Source organism: Prenolepis imparis, unplaced genomic scaffold (assembly GCF_030444845.1).
Source record: "Prenolepis imparis isolate NDT839.2.m4 unplaced genomic scaffold, iyPreImpa1.0 SCAF_2, whole genome shotgun sequence".
NCBI lineage: Eukaryota > Metazoa > Arthropoda > Insecta > Hymenoptera > Formicidae > Prenolepis > Prenolepis imparis.
The window spans coordinates 20,022,922-20,050,031 of record NW_028141160.1 but is presented as its reverse complement, the minus strand read 5'-3'; the positions used below and the strand labels follow the sequence as shown (position 1 = coordinate 20,050,031).

Here is a 27,110-nt window from a genome sequence, read left to right as displayed (position 1 = left end):
TATTAAATTATTTAATAATGTTTTTTAAACAATATTTAATTAAAATATATGTATTTCATCATTAAACTAAAGGAAATTATAAAATTAGAGATCATAACACAAAACCTTTTCAATTATAATAAAAAATACTTTCTCTTTAAGACAGTATGTTAAATGTTTTTCTTAGCCTAGTTTTATAATAAGACTCAAATTCCGATCTGATTTTTGTCACAGAGAGATTGGAAAGAACTACGTGAATGTTAATGCAACCATGAAAATGTCTCGTCTTGATACTTATTTTGCTTTTATTAAAAAAATTGATTTTAGAAACAATTTTAGAAGTAATAATATCAAAAGTATAAATAAAAAATTTATTATATTTCTTTATAATATATATAATTTAAAAAAAGAAAAAGAAAGAACGTTTTAAAAAATATTAATATACATAAACCATAATTAAATACCTTTGACATAAAATTAAAAATATTTTAGAAAAAGACATTTAATATTGAATATATATGTTTATACAGTTTTATTTAACTATAGTCGAAAAAAAATATTACTTACCTTTTTTTTACAAGATTTTCTACATTTTTCTTCGACATGGAAAAAAATCTATCGGTTTCTTAATTATATTTTTTTATATAGATCTTTGGACACAAATAAGTGAAAGATATATCGATGAAAAGCAAACGCCGTACAAATTACAAGATGTATATATTTCTTTGTTTAAGTTAATATGTACATATAATACTCGCTAGAGCGTCTTAGAGATGAACGATGAATTTTCTTTCCCCTCGATTCGAATGTTCTGTATGAACGCGTTCGATACTAACGATTAATTTTACAACTTCCGTATAAAATGTTACTATAATTAAGTACTCATAGTGCGAACAGCGCGATCAATGCTGACGCGATATATAGTTTTTATCGATGCGTAAAACGGATAAGAAATAAATTGTCCGTTTTCTTTTTTCTTTTATCGAGCAAAATAAACGTATACTTATTATTTAATTCTAGTCCTTTCACGAGCGGAATTTACGAATCACTCGCAGATACAACAAACGCATCTCGTGATTGAACGTCTCGCTTGTTCTTTTGATTACGATTTTACGCGGTGCGGTTCTCTGAAAAGACTTTCCTGTCGATATCCAAATCCGATTGCGACGCAACGTTGGACCTGTTCATGTATTCTCTTAGGGCGTCGTTGACAAATTGCTGATGCAGCCGGCGCTTCTCGCTCTCGAAAAATTCTCTCACCTGATCCTTGTCACGAAAATAATTCTGTGCGCTCCTGGTCGGTAATTGTTTATTTTTCATCAACAAACCGAGAAGATTATGCATTCTGGGGTGATTGATATCATAGTTCTTGTTATTCGGCGACTTGATATCTCTCAAGATTTTAACAATTTCTGGTGTTTTCGTGGTGAATGCTGGATATTTCTCAAAGGACGGCTGATGCCTAGAATCAAGGCCGAAGTCTTCCGGATCCATATATAGATGTATATCGCTAGAGGACGTTTCTAACCCGCCGGATTTATGCGGCAAATTGCTCGGTCTTCCAGGTCTTCTTGGATTAGTTTTAAACCTCACGGCTACCGGTCGTTTCTTCGGCTTTTCGTGAAAAGGACCTTTCGAATGCAAAGGCTTCGACTTCGGTGGCGTGAGAAATTCTTTCACATGACTACCTTCTTTGAACTCGTCGAAATCGAAGCTTGGATTTTCCGGCTTACGTTTATGTTTAACAGGACCATGATAAATGTGTATCGGTCCACGAGGCCGAGTTTTCAGCAAATGTTCCAAGGTCTCTAACAACGGATCCGGTTTCTTTTTATCGCTCGAAGATTTTGGCGGATCAGTCGCACGCACATTATGCATACTCTGCTGCGCCTCGAGAATGTCTTTATACTTTGACTCCGTCAAAATTCTCAATTTCTGCATTTCGAGTCTCAGCTTTGCCAAATCGTTCGTTTCGTAATTATTCTGATCGTTTTCCTGGGGCTTCATATCATTATTCCATTTCTGCGAGTTGTACATCGTCTTCAGAGATTCTTTAAACATCTCCTCGGCGTACTTCTGCAAATCCGAGGTCAGCTTCGGCTTCACAGCCAATTCGCTTTGCGCTGCGTATGACGGTTTGAAGAAGTTACCGCCGGGCATGACGGGCACCAAGTTCAAACCTTGCTGAATAGGTTCGTTGGTCGGCAACTTATTGTTGAGAGTATTCTGATCTTTAATGATATCAACATTCGGGACAAAATTGATGGGGTTGAACATCGGTCGTTCGTGATTTTGCAACGCGCCTAATTGCTTTACTTTATTCCCGTTCTCTGTCAGCGAACTCACATAATTCTGAAGATTAACAGTCTGCGGATTAACCGGAGTCATCGTACTGAAAATTGGAATAGGCGTCGTTAGAACAGCAGCCGGATAGTGTATTGTCTGATATGTTGTGTCGATTGAACTCTGCTTGATATTGGGATTCAGGATTTCCACGTTTTTGGTGCCCACGTTCGGAAGATGCGCGTTCACTGATGATACTTCGTGCGCGTTCACGCTGTTGACGTTGTTCGATTGACTAGACGTGCTATCGACAGTCTGCAGCGTAAGGCCGCCTAATCTATGATTTTTTAACTGTTTATTCAATTGAGCTTGCAACTGCTGCATAGCATCCGCGCCGTTCTGTAACTTGACATACTGCTGCGTTTGATCACGCGGGCGATGCAAGATCAGATTGCCATTTTGTTGAGGAATTAGCTGCTGAGTGTTTACAGTTATACCGTTTAAAGTCGCAGTGGGTTGCAGTATAGTCATTTCTTGAGGTTTCACAACCTGATACGTATTCTGATTCTGCAGGTAGTATGGATTGATGTTAGTCGGCTGCTTTTGCTGTTCATTCTGGCCAACAGCTAAACTCGCGGAGGCTATAAAGTTTGTGCCGGAAGCAGAGTACGTCTTTTTATTCTGCGAGTCCACGTTGTTCCTGCCTTCCGGCATCATCTGACCGGACAGCAACGTGGGCGACGTCGGTGAACTTTGTATCTGTAAATTACCGTGATGAATTAAATTTTGACCCTGCAATCCGTGAGGATTTACCTGGATCTGAGTCTGAAGCGGCGTTTGCAGATAGTTCGGAAATGATTGAAGAGTCGGTTGCGGTACTATCAGCTGCTGTACATCAGAGTGCATTGAATTTATCGGTATCTGCTGAACAACCGTGGAAGACGGCGTTATGGCGAAGGTCGTTCGCGGCGTTACATTGTTATTATGCACGTTCTGAACTCGCATATTCTGCAATGCTGGGCTCAGACTGGACGTTAAGGCAAACAGCGGTGTCATAGTACTTGACAAATAGGTCCCCTTGTTCTGTTCGTTCGGAGAAAGCAGAACCGTATGTACAGGATTGTGGAAAGTGTTCTGACCGACGATAATGTCGGGCATCGGCGTGGAGACCGCCAAATTCTGCAAGTTCACTAAATTCTTTGATAATTGAGCGAAATTCTGAGCGAGGATAGGCTGAGAAGTGCTCAGGAGAGGAGCAGTCGTGCCAAATGCTCCGATTGGCGAGGTGGTGGCGACGTTTTGCAAAACGTTGGACATGTCAAAACCTTGGCTATTGCCTAACGCGGTAGCGTGGTCGAAATTCGCCACAGGTACGAAATTAACCAAGAACTTTGGCTTCTCCATCTGATTCACTTCGATTCCGTTGGAATGAGAGACCTCGAGACTTGGAGAGATCTGACTCCACGAATTGATAACTTTCGGTCTGGATCCGTTGTGTACTTTAGAGCCTTTTGTTTCCGTACCTTTGAAACCGTATCTACCGTTCTCGTCGGTTTCATCGCGATGATTCGTAGCGGGGTCGTTGAGCCATGGATTTGCCTTCACCTTGTGTCGCTGTGATTTCAATTTCGAAGAGCTGTATTTGTGCTTATCTTCTTCCGTACTGTCATTCATCGTGTTGCGATGTTCTTTCGGAAGCTTTCTAGAAGAATCAGGATACAACGGACGTCTTCGAATCTTTTGTACCCTCACTCTTGGTCGCTCGACGTACTCAGAATAATCCGTACTCTCGTCCGAGAGGTTCTTGAGTTCCTCCGGGCGATGATAACTGCGCTGTCTGTTATTGTCGTTATAAACTTGGTAGTGACTTGACGTATCTGAGCTGGAAGTCTCCAAGTTCCTCAAGTTTGTGTCCGAGCCGCTCTTATAATTGTTCGAGTCGGCGACCACGACCGGCTTAGATCTGTAGCGTGTCCTCGACGATTCCGCCACATTGTCGTAAGTTCCGCTTTGCCTGAGTTCATTGGCCTGATAATTCGTCCTTGATGAGGTCGAATCCGTCATTGTATTCTGCCCGTGACCGTCGTAGTTCGCGGTATCCTGCTGATAATTATCAGCGACTTTCTCTGACTCATAATTAATTTTCTTCATATCCTGCACACCGTTGTTTGCATATTGCGCATAGGGATCTACATCATCAGTTTGCTGCGACTGCTGATCGTAATTGTGGGCATAGTTTTCGGTTTTCTTCTCTCTTCCGTCGTTCGAACTCTCCGAAGAAGACGTGTCAGGTTCGTCGGTCTCGGTGTTCACCGTACTGCGCACGTTCTCGTAAAATTCCTGGTAATTGGCCACCGCAGGAGTGTCGTTGTTGACCTTCAGCAGCTCGAATTCATTCGACTGCCCGTCCTGGAAATCGAAAGACCGACGATTCGTCAACGATCCAGGAAAATTCAAGAAAATCCTCGCTTCCGAGGAATACGCTAAGTCTTCCTCAAACTTTTTCACCCTCGCGTCCAAACTGTCTTGAGCACTTACGGCATATGTCGCGTTGCTTTCTTTAGACTGGTTCTCCTGCTGTTCGGAATCATTGATCTCTAACGATGAGTCGTACGAATCAGGGTCGTCGTTGTACGACGTAGAGCCCGACGGTACTATAGGTACGAAGCCGTTGGAATTTCCATAGTGTATTGAACCTCTTGACGACGATACGCTCGAGATTTGCTCTTGAGGATTTTTCGAATCCGCGCTCGAATGCTTTACAGCCTCTGCTATATTCTCCGACGCAGTTGCGAGTTGGTCGAAAATCTCCTCACTTTTCAAGTTGACGTCCTCCGTACATCTTATCTGAGGCCAACTGAGAACCACCAATATGACCTACGAGAAGTGAAGTATGTTATTAAATTACAGTTGAAATTTAAGATAAATAAAATTATCAATAACTTATAATTAATTTACTTAAATAAAGATGTAAATATTATACATGACATATAAAATTAAATATAACGTAAACTATACAAAATAAAAATTAATCAAAAACATACGTAATGCAACGCAAAATTTTTATGTAAAATACATATTCATCAAAGAGTTACGTTTTTAATTAAGAAATTAGAAATTTTACTTTAAAAATTAATTAAAAATTTTATAATAAATGCATATGTAAGATATGGCATAATTTTAATATTATAATAAATGACATTAAATTGACAATAAACATCGAAAAAAATATTACTGTAAAAGTATGAAAATTTTAGAGACATATCTCGAATATTGCACATTTTTAAAGAAGAAAGTAGCATATGCATTGCAAAGTTTGGATAGCAGTTCTATGATAGTAAGCAGTGTTAATTGCTGTTTCGTCAAGGAGTTGACCTAGAAAAGAAAAGCAGACTAGAAAAGTAAAATGCTAGAGCGTGTACGATAGAGGACTGAATGTGCACGGAAGCAAATCTTCGTAGACTTTCTCACCGATTCATGAACATTTGAGTCTATTTGACAGTAATAGGCCTCCTATACAGGTATGATTGCTAAGTTAATAATTTTAAGTAGCAAAAAGAATTATCAAAGCTCGGAATGTACAATTGTATGATAAATGACTTTTCCTTTACAAAATGCAGAAACACGACTACATAGCTAACAACTAACACATAGCTCGACCGTTTAGAGAGTGCCGGTGAAAAGTAATTGCGGAGAAAACATAGCCAATTTAAACTATGTAATTCTTCATGCCTATCGTTAAACAAGTCGGTCGAAGTTGTCGATTGAAATAAATGCCGTTAATATACATGTCTTTATCTATTTGGAAGCAGTCTTGTCGATTGAATTCGAAAGTGTTTATTAATATATTCTAGTATAATTGGTGTGCGTAGATTTTATTCTTTATCTGTAATTAAAAATTATCTAATTGATTATTATTAATGTATATAAAATCTTTATATTAAAATATATTAAAATATTTTTATATAAAAATATATTAAAATACATTTACAAAAGTGTTAATACTGGTCCAATAAATTATTTTTAAAAGTATGAATTGATAATTTAATAAATTTAATTAGTTTGATCTTGATTAATTTGACATAATAATGCAGCTTTATAGAATTATAGCTCATTTGTAATTTATCTTTATCAAGATTTGCAGTATTTAGCAATAGACATTTTACAATTAAACTATTACTTATAACTATTACTTACAAGTTGATAAGCTAATCTTTATTAATTTAATCATTAAAATGTTTAACTAGCTATAATGAAAGTATTTACTAATTATGTCGTAATTAGTAGACTATAATACTACATAAGATAACTAAGTAAGAGCACGCAAGTAATGAAAAAGAGTTTCTCTATCATGCATTATATTATTTTTAATTTAATATAAAACAGCAATTCTACGCAGCATATTTTTAAATAAATAACTTACAAGAAAATAGACCTCTCTATATATACAGACGAAAAGAGAAAAAGAAAGCAAAAAAAAAGAAAGAGAAAAGAGAGAGAAAAGAAGAGAAAATATAAATCATATAATGATAAATGAAATCAAGTTTGCAACAAAACAATGTATCATCAAGAAAAAGTATTTTAGGAGTGTAAAATAAAAGTATATATATAAGAAGATTCTATTATAGATTATTTGTATTTATATTTTTATAGTTTATATAGAAAATAAAACTTTTAAACATTTTTTATAAACTAAATTATTTGTCATATAACATATAAAATATTATAATATTTATTATACAAACATATCTAAATGCAAAGGAGACACAAAATAATAGAAACTGAGTTTCAAAGCAATTCTTCAATATAGATTTATTTTTAAATTTTTTAAAAATTTTTATAATAATATTCTATGTGCTAAGAAATAAATAAATAAATAATTAATAAAAGAAGAAAGTTTAGCATAAAAAAATTAATGTTTAAATTGTTTATACTGAAAAAAGACAAATTGTTAATATATTTTTTTTCTATATATCTTATATGTTATGTAAAATTATATATTCTATAAATTTATTACAAGTGCATATTCCTAAAAATAATTCAGCATTTTATATATAAGAAAAATCTGTCACTTATGCTAATTTATATCAAATTCTTAATATAACAGGTTCCTTACTATTTATCCGCACAGAAATTAAACAACTGATTTTGTCACTACACAATGAACTTCACACTTGCACAAAGTACTTTAATCCAAGTACTTACATAATATAGGATCATTTTAGTCGAACGTGCTGACTCTTTGAGGTTTCTCGAAAAATCAAACACAATCAGAAAGATCCCTGTGTCGCACTATACTTCGCGTACACATTGATTGCAACCATCCGTTCTCGTATCCTCGGCTTATAATTCCAAGGACCTTGCGTGGCGAGCTTCCACGCGAGAACTGAGCCACATAGTACATACGCGATTTTCTTTATACAGTCTGATGGTTAAGTGAAAAATATCGTTCTAAATATTATCCTGTAGACCAGACGGCCGCGGAGGATACTTTCATTCGCGACACGCGAGCGAGCCGGGAGAAATTTCGACCAGTATATCGCAATATGTGATACCACTTTTCATTATTATGGAACTCGAGCAGTCGAAGCATCATTGTACGGAAATTGAGAGGTGAGCAACGAGATGACGTACAGAATAGAGCAAGATCACCTTCCACTATAATATAAATTCTGCAAAAGAAATTAATTTATAATCAAAATCGCCGTATCTCAAGTTCACAAAGGATGCTGTTGAGGAACATCATATATTAGAAGAGATTAGAGGTGGTAATCGCCGCGATTTTCTGAAATATGTACATGGAGAGAAATACAAGAAATCCTGTATCCAAGAATCTTGCATTGCAATTGCATAGATCGTGAAATCCATTTCCGGTGCTTCGCAGTCTCCCGATGTTTTCGATATTTTCGATCCTGACAGGACCCAAAACGGTGCTCGTCAATACTTTTTCCACCATAGTTTTATGCGCTCTAAAACACACGCATTACACCTGGTACGGCTCCTCCCAATAGTTCCCGCGAACGTAGATACACGCCCGTGTGTAACATGGGCCGATCTTTTCCCCGCATGTATGTTTTGTGCTCGAGCGGTTCAGTTTAATGTCTTGCGTCTAATTGCCGTAGATGCAACATAGATATCATCGAGGCCTCTCGTTGTGAAAACGTAGAATTAATATAACTACTGTGCAGCGCGGGTTGAATATCTTTCTTAAGCTCCTGTCAGATTTAGAAAGACGTTAATAACAGATCATTAGTAGATAATTAATGTTAATAATATTATAATATTAATAACAGATAATTAATGTTAATTGCTCGCTATTCAATGACATCGGTTAACATCGTGTATATGTAAATGTACATATCACATATATACATACATATCTTTGCACACCTGTGTATTCGTCATTGTGGTATTGTGTCTCTTATTACGTCGGAATAATATTATACACACTAACAAGGACAGACACAGACGCACAAGAATATGTTTACATATTGCCCATATATTGAGTAAATGCATAATTGCATTCAATGATCGCTAATGTGCAGTACGTGGATCGATAACAATTCCTTTTGTTAAAACGGAAATTTTTACTTATATACATATATCGTATAATTTATTAGGAAAAGTTAATACCTGTGATTCAAGTCTAAAGTGCATCGACTTTTTCCAATTAATGATCAGATAATATATACCTATGTTACTCGTGTAACATATCATATCGTACAGGATATCCTTTGAATCACATAAAAAATGCTTTTTAATCAATTTCTACGATCAATTCGGAAATAACTTTCTTTAGCATAATATCGAAGAAAGTTATCTTTTTAATCATATACTTATCTCTCTAGTTTTTTTAAATTTATAATATTATTCATTTTTATAAATTTTAAATTAAAATTCTATTGAAATAAAGTTTATTTTAGATTAAAGAATATAATTTTATCACTTGTTTTTATATTAAATTTTTATTACCATAGTTTTCTTTATAATTAATTACTTGAAAATTATTATTAATTAAATTTTGAAACTAAAAATTATGAACGCTATAATAATTGAAGAAAAGTCTATTTTATATTTGCCAAATAAAATATTAATAAAAAAGATACCTTTTTAATTTCTTTTCAGACAATACATATTTTTTGGATTACGTGGACTACTTAAGATCTCTATAATATATTAATCGACTTTTAGAAAGCCTTGTTCCAGAAATAAAAATTTAAATAAGAAAACTAGATCAAACGTTATAAAACTATGAAAACAGAAGATAATAAAAGTAAAATCCGTAGTATATCTTTGTAGCAATTATATAAAAATTTTAATTTAATCATAATTTAGTTATAATTCTCTATCTGTGCATATATATAATTAGTATTATATGTACAGTTATTTGCTCTTAATTAATCTTTATATAAGCAATTCTATATTTATTTAATAAAACATCACGATACACACATTTAAAGAAAAACAGTTTTTTAAGATAGAGAGAAAATAGAGTACAAAATTTTTAGATTAAAAGTTTATTAAGGAACAAATAATTTTCAGAATATGTAAAATAAACAAAATTCGACAGTCAAAAGTTTTAATTATCAAAAAATACCCTGAAAAAATTTAGTCTTTTTTCAGAAACAATTAAAAAATTTGTATAAAAATTTAGGCACAAATAATAGCAACATAATTTGTATAAAAAGTTATTTCTTTCTTAGTTTATTAGTTTATAATAACCCAATATACAAGTTTTATACATGATTATCTAAAATTATGTATGAGAACTTAAACACTAGTATTTAAAAGGTACCTTTCTGAAGTATGAAAATTTGGTTAATTTTTTGTCGATATATTCGCAAAGCCACAAATGTGCTTCGGTTACTACTGATTTCCTGAGCACAAGAAATATTAATACCAACAGATTCCGGTTATCAGCAAATCAGTAGCGCAGGTACATATTGTAGACTGTAGACATTATAATATATTGCACAATCCCATTAAATACTATCACTAATATCTGATTGTCGATTATCTTACCGTTTTCTTAAATTGTTTCATGGCACGAAATATTTTATTTGCGAGACTAAAATGGTAATGTGCCATTAAAATAATGTACATTACAATTGTTTAATATTTTAAAATAAAATTAATTTTTTTATATGGAAAATTTTGGATTTGATATTGTTGGTAACTAATGTCGTATCGTCATATTAATCAGTCGTTTTGACTTAACTTTCGTGTTCTATCGTAGTGTCGGTTAATTGCATATTAATATATCCAATATTTTACATCAAAGTAATATTGATTCTTCTTCTTTTTATTTGAATAGAAGAATAGAAATTTTATCTCTTTCAAATTGTTATCTTTACAATTACTATGATGGTAATTATAATAACATGATATATTATCTTTTTTTTAAGTATATAACTCAACTAGCAGAAAGATCAAATTGAGCGATAGGACACGAAAGTTAAAGATTCTTTCTCCTTGCATTTTTTCCTGTTCTTTTTATCGTTTATGCATAATTCAGTTCTTAATTCTATAATTCCCGAACCTCGGATCCTCCACGATCTGCACGCTCTTCACTTTCGGCCGGATCGCTGTACGTTCGCCGTATTTCACGCTCGAGAGACTTTTCCCGACATCCAAATTGCTTGCCTCGTAACTCGATCTGCCGACGTAAGATTCCGTAGGATTATGGTCCAAATCTTGAGCATTGCTATTTTGTATTAATTGTGCCAGTTGTCGTAGCGGATTCGTAGAGAATGCATGTTGATCTTTTTGGAGTTGATTACTGTCAAAATCATAATTGGTCGGTCGCGCCAATTCTTCGATACTTCTGGCATACTGAACGAGATACTGTTGCAGAAGAGCCTTCAGGTTCACGTTCGGCGAGGTATTGGATTGAATAGGCGGTACGCCGTCTACTCTTAGAATAATTACGGGTACCAGAGAGTTTCCGGCTTGTACAAAGGTCGGCCGTACATTGAGGATGGACGCAGGATTCTTGATGTACTGCGAAATCGACGGATTATAATTCAGTAAGTCTCCGTACTGCAAATTTGAATAACTTTCCAGATTCTTGCTGCTAGCGTCAGTTTTCTTGGCTGATTGTGAGTGCCTTCCAGCTGGAAACATACAATAGTCTTAAATAACAAAAAAAAAACTAAGATTAAACTGCAAGGTAAAATTAAGTAATATTTTAAAATATTAATATATCTTTAAAATATCTTGCCAAAAATATGTAACGTTCTAGAAACAATTAATTTTATTTAAAAGCAAGTATATTATTAAAACTTTTAATCCACGAAAATAATTTATTATGAAAATTTAAGTTAATAAGATTTTTGCAATCAAATAAATCGTAACAATGTTGAGAAATCTTTAAATTTAAATAAATATTAAGTAAACAATGAAATTTTTCTAAATTAAATTATATAGCAGATTATAATATATCGTAGAAGTAACATAGTATATTACATTAAAATAGTTTTTACACAACTTTAACTTCCATTTCTTCAAATTATAACATAATAGACTACTTTCGCCACCAAAATCGCATTGAATATAAAAAAACTTATAAAAAATAATTATTCTTTCTTCTGAATATTTTTTTCTTTCCAACTATTATTATTATCGGAAATATATTGCGATAAAATATAAAGAGATATTATAAAATTTCATAATATAAAATAAAATATTAACTCACTTGCTGATATAAAAGCTCTGTTAGACGTCGTGCTCCTCGAAGCGCTCTCCGTGGTATAAGAATTGATATACTCCGGATTCGGACTGTTCACCATGTATTTCGAGATCGGTCGTCTCGACGTCTCGTACCGATTCTTCTGATTCTTCCCATTTAACTTGACGGAATTTCTCAGCTGCGAAGAGGTTGCCGAATACGCGGAGGAGATTCCGCTGCCGGTTCTCGCCTGTTGCGGAACGATCTGTTTCTGACCCACGAGAGTCTGATAGCTCAGCCGATACGCCTGCTGATGCGGCAGTCCGGACAGGGACTCGGCGGAGATGAAGGAAGTCGGGGGACCGTTGGGTTCAGGCGATATCGGAAACTGCATTGGACCCTGCGACAAAACGGTGTTCTCCGTGGCACCGGAAGAAGATCCGCCGGTCTGCGACGCATCCTGGGATCTGGCGGCCTGTAACCCCGCCAGCGAAGGATAGTCGGAGTAAGTCTCGTACGTCATGGGCGGCACATCAGACACTCTGCCGTCTGGATATTTCCAGAAAATCTTGTTTTCATATCTGACGCCGTTCTCCACCGTATACTTGGGCAGATTGGCGAACGATCCGGGGTTCTCCGCGTAACTAGATACCTCGCCGGACGCGGAGGTCGAAGATTCCACCGAATTAGGTCGAATGTAATCGTGAGAGTTCACCTTGGACCGAAAGCCGATGTTCCCTAAGAAAGGATTAGCTGTCGAGGATTCCACCGAGCTTTGCGCCGACGATCTCAAATAATCTTGCACGTTTATCGCGTGCTGGCTACTCTGTCCCAAGTATCTCTGAGAATTTATTTCGCCGTGCGACGACGGACTTGGGGTGACGTAAACGTATCGACTCGAACTGGAGGCCGTGTAACTTTGCGGCCTCGGAGTTATGTAATCCGTTTCCGTTTCCGCGGAATTCAGGGATTGCGGCGTGGTGGATGCGTAAGCACCCTCTCGATAATCCACGTTCGAATACGTGTCGATAGGAGGTCTCGCCTGAGAAAAGTTTCTGTAAGGCTCGGACTCGGACATCTTCGTTAATTTCGTTCGCAGCCCGAATACGGGCTGAGATATCGTCGCGGGATTATAATACTGATAGCTCGTTGAACTTTGCAAGTTCGACCCAGTTGAGTCGCGGATTTCATATGACCCCGGCTGGGATGACCTCAGATCCGCGTACGAATCGGAGACAACCGGTTTCCGATCCGCCAATGGCGGTACTTTCTCGATTATGGTCCTCGGCAGAAACGGACTGATGGACTCCTCTATGGTCACGGTGGTTCCGGTCTTCCCGGCGGGAAAGTAATAATTATACTTCCGGGGGGCGTGCAGGACGTTCCGGTTGAAGCCGTAACCAAGATTGTTGTTCACGGTGCGTTTCGACTTCTCGTCGGCGGTCGCGTTATCATCCGAGATCGTGCCGTTGTCGAAATCTAGAAGTATTATTGGCGGTAAAATCGGCATAATCTTCTCGGTACTATCTTGCTCTTGCTCCGCGCTCTCAGCATCATCGGCAGCGTCATTGGTAACGGAATGCTCGACGCTGTCTGAGTCGTTCACCTTGATCTTCCTGCTTCCGGTGGCCTCGGCGTTGCAAAAAGTTCCAGATGCCAAGAGGAATGCAGCGATCTGAAAGTCAGGGGCACATGTAAAAAATCGCCGTGCAACAATGAGTTGTTGGTCATCGATCTCGATGCTACGGTAATGGCGATCTCGCTTTCACTCTTCTTCCTTGTTGAGTAAGTACGATTGCTTCGAGGAAATTCCGGTTGAATTTCCTCGAGCATAATGAGGCATAAATCTTGAAGAATGCGAAATAACGCTCGCGTTATATTTCGCGATATCTCTCGATAATCTAAAGTTATACATATAATTGCGAAGATAACAAGTAACATAATTATGACCTTGGAGAAAAGCGCAGCTGGAAAGATGGAAAGATATTTCTGTAGGGTCAGAGTCAAGTGTGTCGGTCAACATCGTTAAAACAGGTTTCATTCGCCGCGCACTTGCAATTTTCACCGCTTTCTTTAATTTAAACATACACATCGCAGCATGATACGTAGTTAAAACATTATGCTTTCCGTTCGAGTGGTAAAATAACTGTACAAATAATTGTAAATCGGATCAGTAAAAAGTAATGTTAACAGCTGATTCTGAATGACAAAGAAAAATATTACTCAATATTAGCTAAAGATGGATTAGATAAACAGGAAAAAATATGATAATTACATAATTCTGTAAATACAACAACATGCTTAAAATAAGAAAATTAGTGAAAAAAAATTTATAAAGAATTTATTCTCTACTAATTCTAATTTATGCTTATTATTTTCGATATACTTTAACTTTAATATATACTAATGATTTAAATAAATAGAAAAAAAGGAAAACTAGAAAAGAGAAACTAAGAAAGTAAAAGCAAACTGAAAATGAAATTCATATCACTATAAATAAAAAATTTATGACATTTTTATAATAATAAATGTTCCATAATCATAAATCATATCTATTTTCAAGCATCGCGAACGACAAAGTGTGTTTTCAAACAAATCGTATCGATCAATTCCCTTCCCATTTTCTAAATGTAACCACGCCGGCTGCTTCTAGCACTGCAATTTCGACGTTAATGATCCAATAAATATTCAGCATGCGACATGAATGAAGAAGGATGCGTGCGCGACGCAGCGTCGAAAGCAGCCGTTCATCAACGGCGTCGATCAAATCGAAATTGACGACGGTTGAAATGTAAAAACGCGATCGTCGTATGTCGCAATCGCGAGGAGATGGCAGATTTCACGCCGATCTCGCGATGTCTCTCGATCGTCGTTACGTCGATGCGAAACCGCGCGTTACCTAATGCCGAAAAGTCCGACCCCCTTGCGATGAATAATCAAGACAAGGAAAGAGGACGAGAGATGGATGCACATCCCCGCGTGCGGACTTTCACTGACTTACTCAAGAGCACATCTGCTGTGGCTACTTTATCATCGCCTCCTCGTATATCGTGACCATGGATATGAGAGAAAAAAAAAATCCGAGGCACTTTCACCGCAATTACACGTCCGGTCGAGTCCAGGAAACTCGTTCGTGCGATTGATAAAAAAGAATTTTTCGACGCTATTATATACTGCGAAAAATGACTGCGTATATATAGGCCGGGATATCGCCAAATTTCCATTAAAATATTTGCCACAGATTTTCACTATTGAAGCTTCAATCAAAGAGATTAATAAATTCGTGTAGAACAGCTGCAACAGGGATTTTGCGATCAATTCTGCCAATAACGTATTATTCACGCGCGACCGTCAGTTTTTCGATTATATATAGAACGGCGTTGGTAACGTTTATTGTAAAAAATGCAATTTCGTTATTACAATATAATTATAAAATGTTTTATTATTAGGGATTATTAATATAAAGAGTGCTCGTATCACAGATAGCTTAAAAAGTGCTGCTTTTTTAATTATTCTTGCTTTAATAATTTTTATGTATAAAAAGGAGAAGAATAAAATATTATTACAATGAAAAAGACAAAATATATATTACAACAATAGTGCAACAGAGTGTAAAAATAAATGCCGCTTTGTTTTTATATGATTTTACTCATTAATATCAATATAATTTTTAAAAATATGACATTTGGAAGAAAATTATAATATTAATTAAAATAAACTGACGGAAAGATAATATTAAATTTTAATTTTACTAATAAAACACATTAAGTTTGGCAATTTTTAATTACTCAAAAGTACAGAGATAATGGATGTAAAGAATTATATTTCTACTAAATGTAATTTTTGATAGATTGTTATACACACTCATACATAATAGTAATTAATTTACATACATCACGATAATGAACACGTTATACACATCCGTCAACACTATTATTATTTAATAAGATGCAAAACGAGGATATGAAGGAAGAGAAGTTTCTATGGGGCACTAAATACCGGAGGCAAGTTTGATTCAAGTACTTACGTATACTTTAGCAAGACTCATGACGACCGACCTTAAACCTGCTGGCTTGGCGAACTTGTCGTGTATGTTTGATACTGATGAAGCTGAGGCCAGAACATCCCACCTTATATGCCCTCGCTCCTGGTGTGAGAAAGACACCATCATTATAGTTTCACTACAGCGAGACCAACGCTATTCGCGTTCGATATGGGAAGATACCTGCCAATAGCGTAGCGACTTCTGACAGATCATCGACGCACTGATCACGCAAACCTTCTATTACGCAAATAAACCCGCGGCATATGTATTATACTATAATTCGGACGAACAAGAAAGTCACGGATCTTAGAATGGAAAATGCCAGATCGTTCGTTAGCAAAGTGTCAATCTGGAATACATATCTATGTGAAAAATAAGATTTAACCATCTTCGAAAAATTACGTTATTCATGACGCATATACAGCCCATGAGAATATATTATCATATATTTAAAAGTATAATGTGCACGAAATGCAGCTCCACATTTAATTCTATTTTAGCTTGGACAGATCGCGGAACGCGATCTGCAGAAAAATCCAGTAAATTATGCATTTATGAAAAAGAAAGCATCTCCTGTGTGCATAATGCAAAATTAATGACAAAGTGGCAATCAGAATTTCAAGCGATTAATTTCAGTGCGCCTACACCAGTGGACTCGTCTTCGTGGCATCAGCTTTCTCGTGTGAAGGACTCTCCTCCGAGATAGTATATTGTGCTCGCATAAATACTTACATACATGCGTTCTTTGACGTTAGATACCTCCCATAACTCACGACTTCCTGGTGTCAACGCAATCTCAATATAAGTCGCAAAATAGTCATAAACTATCAACACTAATCAACAATTTCACACACTCTTAGATGTATTAATCGATAAATAACTTTGCCATTTTTTAATTTTCACTCGATGTAATAAAATTCTTATATAAGTAATTATACAAGTTATAATCTTTTAATCTATCTTTTCTAATAATATTCTGATAGGTAGTTAACGAGATATTATTTTTTTTAAATATATTATTCTTCTAACATTAGAGAGAAATGAGATAAAAATATAGTCCTTGTAGTCTATCATAATTTACGAGGAAATATTTTCGTTTCTTATTATTCGCGCGTTCCATCACTATTTTAAATTGACTTCATCGTCTTAATAGATTTGTTATAATAAAATTATAGCAGACTCTTTATACATATATATTTGTTTGATTTTTCTTTTGTCACAAAATAAATGTGTGTAAAAATAAAATCAATAAATTCTTGAATATATAAAACGCATTGCATTGTGAAAAGTAACTTAAAATTGCAGATAATTTTCATAATATTAAAAGAATTAATCATTTGATATTTTTGAATGTACTCAATGAATCAGAGATTAAATATAGATCAAAGAATATTTTAACTAATATTATTTACAATCTAATATAAAAAAATTTTTAATGTGAGAAACGTAATAAAAAATATTTGAATATTTATAAATAAAAATAAATATATACTTCAAAAATAAGTATATACTTTTAAAATAAATAACAATATTATTATTTATATGCCAATTTTAAGATATTATGTTAAAATTGTTTTCGACAATTATGTAAAAGATACCAAGCTATCAAAATATATCATAACGACATAAATTAATAGAATTTAATTTAAAGAATATATAATTAATAAAAATAAAAGAAAAAAATATATAAAAAACATGTTATTAATTAAAAAAAATAAAATTGACTAATAATATGGCAAAATTAAAATCACGCAAAATGGATTTACCATTTTGAATTTTTAACATCTGAGCTTGAATTCCGACCAAAAACTCTTTGAGTTATATGCAATTTACACATGCAAAATCCCAAATCCTTCGTATGGGGCTAAACACATATCTAACATATCGAGATAGAAAGAGGTGCCATTTTTAAACCGTAAAAGATAACATTCTGTAACTTCTAGATTTTAGTGTAGGGATATGTTAAGGATAAAATTTAGCTATTAAAAATGAAAAAAATAGATCGCTTCTTTGCAATAAAGGTGGCTCACTTGACATGGAATGCTCCATATACAAATGTAATTAAAATTTATATTAAAAAAAGATCAAATAATATGATGCAAATAATAATAAACAAAAAATGTTAGTATAAAAAGAATTCAATTTCTTATTACTTAATTATAATTATATAATTCATACGTATGTTATTTTTTCATTACATTATATTTTATTAAGAAAAACATACAAAATATATCTGTATTCTATCAAATTAAAAAGCATAATATACTTCAATGAAAAATAAACAAACGCACTATAATTAATTACATTATGTTAATTTATATTAATTAAAAAAATAATTATTTATATTACTATTACTACTTTCACATGTTTCTGCAAGTCTACAACCTGAAGAGAAGATTTCATCAATTTTTTTTTTCATTTTGAATTTTATTGAAAAATCATAAACACAAGATACGCGTCGTATACGTTTTTACAAACATTAAAAAAGAACAGTATAAAAAGTTTGCAAAATCTTCAATGAAAGACTAGATACGATGATGCCGCTGCTTTCTATTTTCAGTCAGCATATCTTCGATGTCGTCCACGAGAATGCCTCGGTCGTCATAATTACTAATAATCATCTTTTCATGCTGTACTGACCCTTGTGTATGGTGACATTCGTCAATCGTCATATCGCTCACAGCGATCTAAATGATCTCGTTATTCATTCAGATTTACGCTTCTTAAGCGCAAAATTTACTTTTGACGGGAGAAAACCCCCTTCCAGTTGTATCGGTCTTTCTCTATACCTAGAACGGCAATTGAATATAGTAATGTGGCAAGTGAATATAGTGAAGATATAGTATTTTAGCACGTCTGATTATACCTGGCGGTATCTTGCGCAGCGATGATTTTACTCGGAATGTATGTGTCAAGTAACGACCTTGGCTCTGTGGACAAGGAATGATCTTGCACTGACACGGACTGATCTTGCACCGGCAATGGTCGTTCGTCTTCGAAAGGAACAGGTGTTAATTGCGTAATGCCGGATTTGAAGTCCTGTGGAGGCAATTGCGGTGGCACGAAGTGAGTCTTAGGTTCTTCAGGCACCTTTAAAATAAAGTTAGAACTTTTATATCGTCGAATAAAATAATTTTTAAAAAACTCCAGAGAAAAAAAACTTACGAAATATTTTTAAGATAAAATATGTAAATATATTTAAAAGGTATAAAATTATAAAATTATAAAAAGTAAAATATTTCTACATAAAGCATTTCATGTTCTATATTTAAAAAGCAGTAAATGCTTTAGTAAAAAATAAACAGAGAAATTATTAAAATAGCAAAATGTACAGAGATGTTTTTGAACTCAGTGCCAAAATTAATACAGCAGCTTTAGCACATGAAAACAAGTTGAAAATGTTAATGAACATATGTCCGAATCCGAATGGTTTCGAAGTTATAGAGTATTAAAGTTGCTTTCGTAAGACAATATAAATTGAAATAAATGTTATTTAATGTTCTTTATTCTGTTTAAATCTTTACAAAAAGTGCTACAAAATTCCTCTGTCGACTTCGACACACGTTTTAAGATGAATTAATAAATTATTTCAAGCCTTTTGAAAAATGTTTGGAGTTTCGTAAATGACATTTTTCAAAAAGCTCGAAATATTTTATAAATTTGCGCTAGAAAGTGTGTCGAAGTCGACAAAAGAATTTTTGAGCATTTTTTGTAAAGATTTAAACAGAATAAAGAACATTAACTAACATTTATTTCAATTTATATTGTCTTACGAAAGCAACTTTAATACTCAATAACTTCGAAACCGTTCGAATTCGGATATATGTTTATTAATATTTTCGACTTGTTTTTTTTTTTTTTTCATATGCTAAAGCTGCTGTATCAGTTTTCGCACTGAGTTCAGAAACACCCTGTAAAATGATTCTCATTACTTTCATAAAAAAGATGTTAAAATATTTAAAAAATATAGCACACGCTTTTTCCATTAAAATGGAAAAATGTTAAAGAGTAAAAAACACATAATATGCGACATATAGTATCACACAGCAAAGAAACTAATTAAATTATGTTAATTAGTTAGCAATATTATCCTGTTAATAATGTCGTTCCCGTAATTTGAATCTTTAATTATACAACCTCGACGGTTAGTTAAAGTGTTATTTTTATATATTTATATATATATATTTTTTTTTATATTATAAAACTATCAATTCCATTATAAAATTCTGATCTTTGATCAATATAACATAAATCATGTGAGTAATAAATTATTCGAAACGACAATTTTATGGCAAATTTATTACAATATCGTTTGTCATACCTTAACATAATTTTGTGGAAGATCTTGGCTGATTTGTTCTTGCAAGTTTTTCGGTGCTTCGGAGACAATCGGTGCAACGTATAATTGTTGTTGGGCTTGATACTGATTCACTTGCCCGCGGAGAGAATTGTCTTCAATGTATGCTGGTAAACGAGCGTAAATATCGCTGTAAGCGGCAGCGGGATCGGTGTAAGCTATGCCAGGCTGCGTGTAAACTAACTGCTGCACATATCGCGGTTGCGCCGGAGTGATGTAAGCTTGCGTGTGTAACAGCGTCTTTCCTTTAGTTAGCGACTGTTGGGGTTGCACGTACACGGGTGTCGTCAGCAGTGTGGATAAATTAATCTTCTTCGACGGAATTGGGAGAGTATAGGCTGATCCTTTAGAGGCCTGAAACATTTATAATTATATAATAAATCTGATAATTAACGTACCAAACAATCATTTCAAATTAATATAAAAATATTTACAAATATATTTATTTATAATACAGATAGAAATTTTAACTATTTCTTATCTTGTACCAATATTTAATCTATTTATTATTAAAATGTATATTGCAATATTGTGATTACAATTATTTATATAAAAATATGATGCTGTTATAAAAGCGCGCGTTGTGTGTTTATGCATCGAAAATTTTAATTAAACTTACTTTGGTCCTAAATGTTGTTGGCACAACTGTAGAATAAGCTGTTTTTGTAGAAGGAACCAGTTGTTTTTGATTGTACACGGGAGTGTACACGGGTATGGAAATTTGTTGAGCCACGTTATTAGCTGACTGATGTAATGAAGGTTGTAGGAATTCGGCGCTTTTTCCACTCGTCAAAGAATTAATATTCAATTGGGGATAATAAGAAAGCAGCTGAGTCACCGGAACATCGAGATAAGCAGGTTCTGCAAATAAGAAAGCGCATATAAATATCACACATTCGTTTACAATATATAAAATGAGTAAAAAATCTATTTTATTTTCATCAAATAATTTTACTTTTCTTTTGAATAGATTTCCTTACTTTAATTTTTCGTTTATTCTATTATAATTATTATTAACATACAAAATTTTCGATAGAATAGTTTTAATTAAAATACTTCCTCATTTTATTATAATTTACAATATTGTAAATATAGCCAATAAAATAAAACTACATATAACATATTACAAAAATATTTTATATTTCTTAAAATATTTTATATCTAATTTTTACCTTTATTGGAGGTTTTTGTGTACTTTTCTGTGGCTGCTTTCTGTTGAACACTTTGAATGTAATTGCCTACCGCTATTTCCGGTTGGTAGCTTAATTTTTGAGATTCAAAGGAAGCACCGCCGTTCGACGGTATTTCCGCTTGCTGTTGATATTCTCTGTAATATTGTATTGATGGAATATTTTGCAAAATTTGGCTTGGCTGTTTGTACTGTGCTTCGTGTACAGCGTATTGATTAGGGTGAATATATCCTTCAGGTGGTAGCTGATAATAAAATATAAAGAAAATAAAAATTATAGTAAACAAAAAGCAATATATATATTATTTTATATATAATATATATAATATATAATATAACGTTGTTAAAAATAAATATGTATTATTATCTGATATTTATGACCACTTTTTGCATTATATAAAAAAGTATTATATATATCACATACACACACACATTTAATAACAATATATATAATATTATGAAATCTAATTATTATAATTTTTATAAGGATCTTTAATAAGAGAACCCTGCAATATTCCAAAATGAAAATAAATAAAAATTTATATGCGTTGTAATATTGAGTTAATGTCTTACGTTATATTTTACATCTTGAAGATGAATATATTGTTCGGAATTACTATTTAAAGTACTATATTGATTCGGTATTTGATATTGCTGGTGATTGGGTTGGACGGCGTATTTCGTTTCATCAGTCTGAATATTCTCGTTCTTGACTTTATTCTCAGCCTTTAGATTATCCCTTTCTATATCTTCTAGATTAATTTTCTTCTCGGCACATGCAGTCGTTACCAGCAGACCCAATATTAAATAGACTTTCTGCAATCAAAAGAGAAAGTTAAAATTGCTATCGATTATCAATGTACTTTTCTCTTCTTTTTAATTTCTAATTTTAATATCTAATTGTGCATAAGCCCGCAATAATGTATAGATTATGAAGTATAAGATTACACATACGAAGATTAGCATATTTCAATCATTAAAAAAATTAATTATTTTTTTGGAAAGCACAAGTAAGTAAAATTATTCTATTTAAATGTTTTAAAGTGTCGATAATATTTATATTACTTTAATAAAAGATAAACTCAATTAATTTTAATGTAATTTGACATCAAAAAACGTGAAATTAATTCTTAAAAAATATTTTTTTTATATTTAAATGCAAATAAAGTTTAACAAAGTTACTTTGCAAAAATATATAACACGAGATAAAATTTAATATTACAGACAATATGTAAGAAAATGATAACCAGTTTACGGATATACAATCATTCGTTATCAACTGATTACATTTGTTTGATTTTTTTGTAATTACCATTATCGTTTCCGGCAAAAACGTATTTGTACCGGGCACTTTCACTGCACGCAAAGTTCTGGGTCAAATATCCGGTATGGACCACTCTTATATAGATTGTGCTGCCCCGCCTTTCAAAGGCAGGCCACACTCCCCCCGACAAGTGTATCATCATTCTCACACAAGTATATACATCTTTCTCTTTTTTTTTTATTCCTAGTAACTCAATTTTCACACATCTTGCAGCGTGCCATGTATCAAAAAGAAGGTATACATAATAGCCATTTTGGCGATACTAATTGTCATTGCTTGTGAGAAAACGATTATGTGATCGCAATGAATGTAAAAATAAAAATCATACACAAATCATGATTTATAATAGAAACTGGATTACATTTGCAGTTATGTTTTATATAATACACATGATTTTAATTTCAAATCTATATTTATATTGTGTAATATTGTTGATATATATAAAATAGTTTATACAATTCTTTTGTGTAAAATATGAAACACATTTATTTTTATATTAGAAATTAGTAATCAAAATAATAATTATTTTATTATATATTCTCTAATAATTAAAATCAATTACAATTAAATTTTGCTTTTTCTTAGAAAAAAAGGATTGTTCAACGAATATCATACATTTAGTTAGAAATTTTTAATTTAGTTAGAAACATTTTAAATATAATTTTATCTCTCTCTACTTTTATATACTAAGTTATTAAATATTTTTTATTAATAATTTTTTTGAAAATTAATTGTTTCAAAAATTTATAATTAAAAATTTGTAGAAAAAAATTATATATTTAAAAATAATTATGCTCTTACTGCATATAAGTAAGCTTATAAAAATTTTTAATTTATAATATATATATATATATAATATTTTATAATATAATAAATTAAAAAAATTTTTGATAAAATAATTTATTTAATAAAATGATTACATAAAAATATAATACTGATTACATAAAAATATGTATCAATAAAATTCTTGTTTTAATTTTATTATACAAAAAAATATATTTTATGAATATAAATTTCCATGAAAGAAAATTTATCGTATAAGTACGTTTTGATTAATAATTCTATTACAGAATAAATAACTCTGTGTCAGAATTCTGATGTTTCCTCTTCAATAACATTATGCATTTTTTGCCATAATTAGATAATGTGATATTATCCCACTTAATTATTTAAATAGAAACATTTAAAAATCATACACTTACCATGTTGTAAGTATACCAAAAAATACAAACACGACACAAGGACCTAGCTCTACTCTATAAAACCGAAGCAGATATGCGTTCTCTTATATAGCCTTTACCCCTACTCGTTGCATCCCCTGTCGAGCAACACTTCACTTCTCGATCAAAGAGTGTGTGATAATCTGTATTGGCTGTGGATCACGTAGAAGAATACATCGCGATTCGAGTAAAAGTGTGAAGATATTCACTGCTTCCTTGTCGTTTCAGAACATGTATCTGAATTTCTTTAGAGAAAGAGAGAGAAAGAGAGACTGATATCTCAAAAACTTAAAAATCGTAGCAATGCTAGAAATTGATTTTTGCAATTATTTAAAAAGAATAAGATAAGAAGACAATTAAAAAAATTATTACTTTTTAGTCAGATGTTATGTAATTATAGAAGTTCTAAAAAAGTTTAGAAAAAAATATATTTACTAAATGAATTAATAGAATCGAGTGATTTTTCAGACATATACATACTTTCATGTGCGAAACATAAAATATTCTTGTATTACACAGTGCTTATAAAATAAAAATCATAATTTTATGTGATTGATAAATAAGGAAATGTTATTTACTTGGAACGTTTTATTTTACATTCATCAAATGGATAGCGGAAAACTAATCTTTCCATAGAAAGAGAGACAGGGCATCTTGCGTCGTTAAAGCGAAATTAAATGGAAGAATAAAAAATCGGTTATTAAATCGCAATCTCCTGAGAACGTGATATATCATCGAAGAAATCAAGCTAGAAACGAGCTTCACGTTTAATCATTATCGTCTTTCTACATATCCGTTCGTACAATCGCAGCAAGCAGTAATCTACAGATTGCACTGAAGTGCGTTAATAAACTGACGATAGTAGTAAAACCATCGGCCTTCGTAATCTTCGCGTAAATCGCTTGTAGTTTTTTCATCGCCATTAAACAGTGATAATTATCGTTCTCGCTTATTCAGTGCATTAAATTGCTAATTGACCAAGTCAATGCGTTTTAATTTCTACATTTAGTAAACAAAACTTACTAATGGAATGTGATATATTATGCCAAAAAAATTAAATGTATCTAATATTTTAAATATTTCATTAATTTTTAGAGAAAATACAAAAAAACTTTCAAGATTGACTATCTTTGATTATCGTTCTTTAAAATATTTTTTTTTAATATAATAATTTTCTTAAATAATAATATAATAATTTTCTTAAATAACAATATAAATAACAATATAAATTTTTTTATATAAAAAACTTAATAAATTTTTTAATAATATTTATTAAAAATTAATATTCAACTTCAAAAAATGAATATATCAAATGTGTATGCAACATGTTTTTAAAATAATTGGAATTAATGTGTAATAGAATTCTAAATCGTCATCATTATCAAGATATGCAACATTCATTACACATTTTCGATACAATCTATTGTTTATTAATTCAGACTTGTAATGAGAAACAAACGCTAACGTCGGTGTCGAACAATGGAGGGAATGATCGATGTCTCGCAGGAAACGGCGGTTTCCGATTATTGAACAATATAATAGCGTACGCACTTGTGGAAAAGCGGATTATTCTCACCACTGCGTGTCTAATAATCGCATGCGAGATTGAGCTGTGAGATCTGGACACGCGATCTCATTACTCAATTCAAAGGCGATGATAAATCTTCATGTATTCATGTAAAGTAGACAAATTCCATAATAACTCACCGAAAATTATGCTGATAATAAATCTACAAATATTAATATTAATACATATATTAATACATATTTTAATACATACATTATAAATACATATATTAATGAATTAGTTTTAATGTACTTTTTCTTAATATATATATATTTCTATATATTATTATATTTTTATATAATATATAATAATTTTCTTTTAAACTTTCCATAATTGTGACATAATATATATTAGACAAAATTATATTATATGGGCAATTAACAAATAAAAATATACACATTAAAATAAGTTATTAATCCTAGTAATCACTTATGTTTAAAATTTGCTGCCTAGAGACAGAATAATATATTTTATTTTAAAAAACTAGAACGATAAGCTTATTTGTCTTGCAATTTGCAAAATTACCTAACAATGAATCATTTTTTGCAATAAACGATGTAATTAGTGAAAGTGATCCTGACAACAATACAACGTGGGACTATATTACAGAATAGTGTAAAAGATTGCATTGTTCAAGTGGTTCTACATCGTGCTGTTTATTCGATCAAAATCAAGTGATGGTGGTTAACCGACAAGTCATCCAAGCGGACTATCGCTTATCACGACAATCGCGTGGTAAGATGTTCCTGAAAATTCATAAACGGAAAGTCTATTGCTCTCTCTCTCTCAATTTTTCCCTCTCTCTCTCTCTCTCTCTCTCTCTCTCTCTCTCTCTCTCTCTCTCTCTCTCTCTCTCTCTCTCTCCCTCTCTCTTCTCGTATTTTATTCTGTTACAGACAATGGGAACCAGGAGAAATAAGAGGAAAGAGGGAAGAAAACCGCTTTTCTTGCACAGATTTCTGACAAAAATGGTTGATCGATGTAGTCGGGAGTCACGGAAGGGAAAGGATGGCGAGGATGGAAAGGAGATCTCGTAATGACTCGCGATCTCTTTGTCGATCTTTCTCTTTCATTTTCTCTCTCTCTCTCTCTCTTTATGCAAAAGTCGAGACGTTCCGTCATCTCGAATCGCACAAAGGTGAACCCTTTTCTCTGGTATCCTCAAGTATATTTCACCTGCCAAAGCGGAAGCAAAAGATGAGGAAGGAAGGAGAACCTAACTGCACCAGGACTTTCTACGTTGACCATGGGTGTGGATGATAACCATATATACCGACCACGCATTGCTCCAACAAACGATCGCCGATGCGGCTGCGCTTAGGTTGAAAATTAACTGTAATTAAAACGGAGAACTTTCTCGACCGGCGTTGTATACCGCTTCGACGAAACACACCCAGAAAGAAGGGATGAAAGAAACGTGCGGAAAAAAAACGAAGAAGCGAACTGGATCAAAGCTTAAACGATTAAACGAGCGTAGTT

At 32.8% G+C, this 27,110-nt stretch overlaps 3 protein-coding genes across 4 annotated transcripts; all 3 read right to left on the bottom strand.

Moving 5' to 3' along the window:
• Positions 1–1,089: 1,089 nt before the first annotated feature.
• Positions 1,090–7,482, bottom strand: LOC145932714 (uncharacterized). The gene is made up of 3 exons (XM_083031907.1): positions 7,468–7,482; positions 3,217–5,139; positions 1,090–3,147 (listed from the first exon to the last, which is right to left on the bottom strand). Exons 1-3 carry the CDS (start codon positions 7,480–7,482, stop codon positions 1,090–1,092), a joined length of 3,996 nt encoding a protein of 1,331 aa, XP_082888033.1.
• A 3,278-nt stretch (positions 7,483–10,760) lies between these two features.
• LOC145932585 (uncharacterized) lies at positions 10,761–15,977 on the bottom strand. Its single transcript, XM_083031622.1, has 3 exons — positions 15,957–15,977; positions 11,957–13,604; positions 10,761–11,375 (listed from the first exon to the last, which is right to left on the bottom strand). The coding sequence occupies exons 1-3, from the start codon at positions 15,975–15,977 to the stop codon at positions 10,774–10,776; spliced, it is 2,271 nt and encodes a 756-aa protein (XP_082887748.1). The 3' UTR covers positions 10,761–10,773.
• A 2,365-nt stretch (positions 15,978–18,342) lies between these two features.
• On the bottom strand, positions 18,343–24,088 carry LOC145948934 (uncharacterized). Of its 2 annotated transcripts, none has more exons than XM_083058529.1 (7): positions 24,047–24,088; positions 22,094–22,336; positions 21,504–21,765; positions 20,951–21,192; positions 20,296–20,685; positions 18,841–19,064; positions 18,343–18,763 (listed from the first exon to the last, which is right to left on the bottom strand). In XM_083058529.1, the coding sequence occupies exons 1-7, from the start codon at positions 24,047–24,049 to the stop codon at positions 18,679–18,681; spliced, it is 1,449 nt and encodes a 482-aa protein (XP_082914655.1). In that variant the 5' UTR covers positions 24,050–24,088; the 3' UTR covers positions 18,343–18,678. The 2 variants fall into 2 exon arrangements, with proteins under 2 accessions (XP_082914655.1, XP_082914654.1); XM_083058528.1 differs by lacking the exon at positions 24,047–24,088 and adding an exon at positions 22,833–22,960.
• Positions 24,089–27,110: the final 3,022 nt, after the last annotated feature.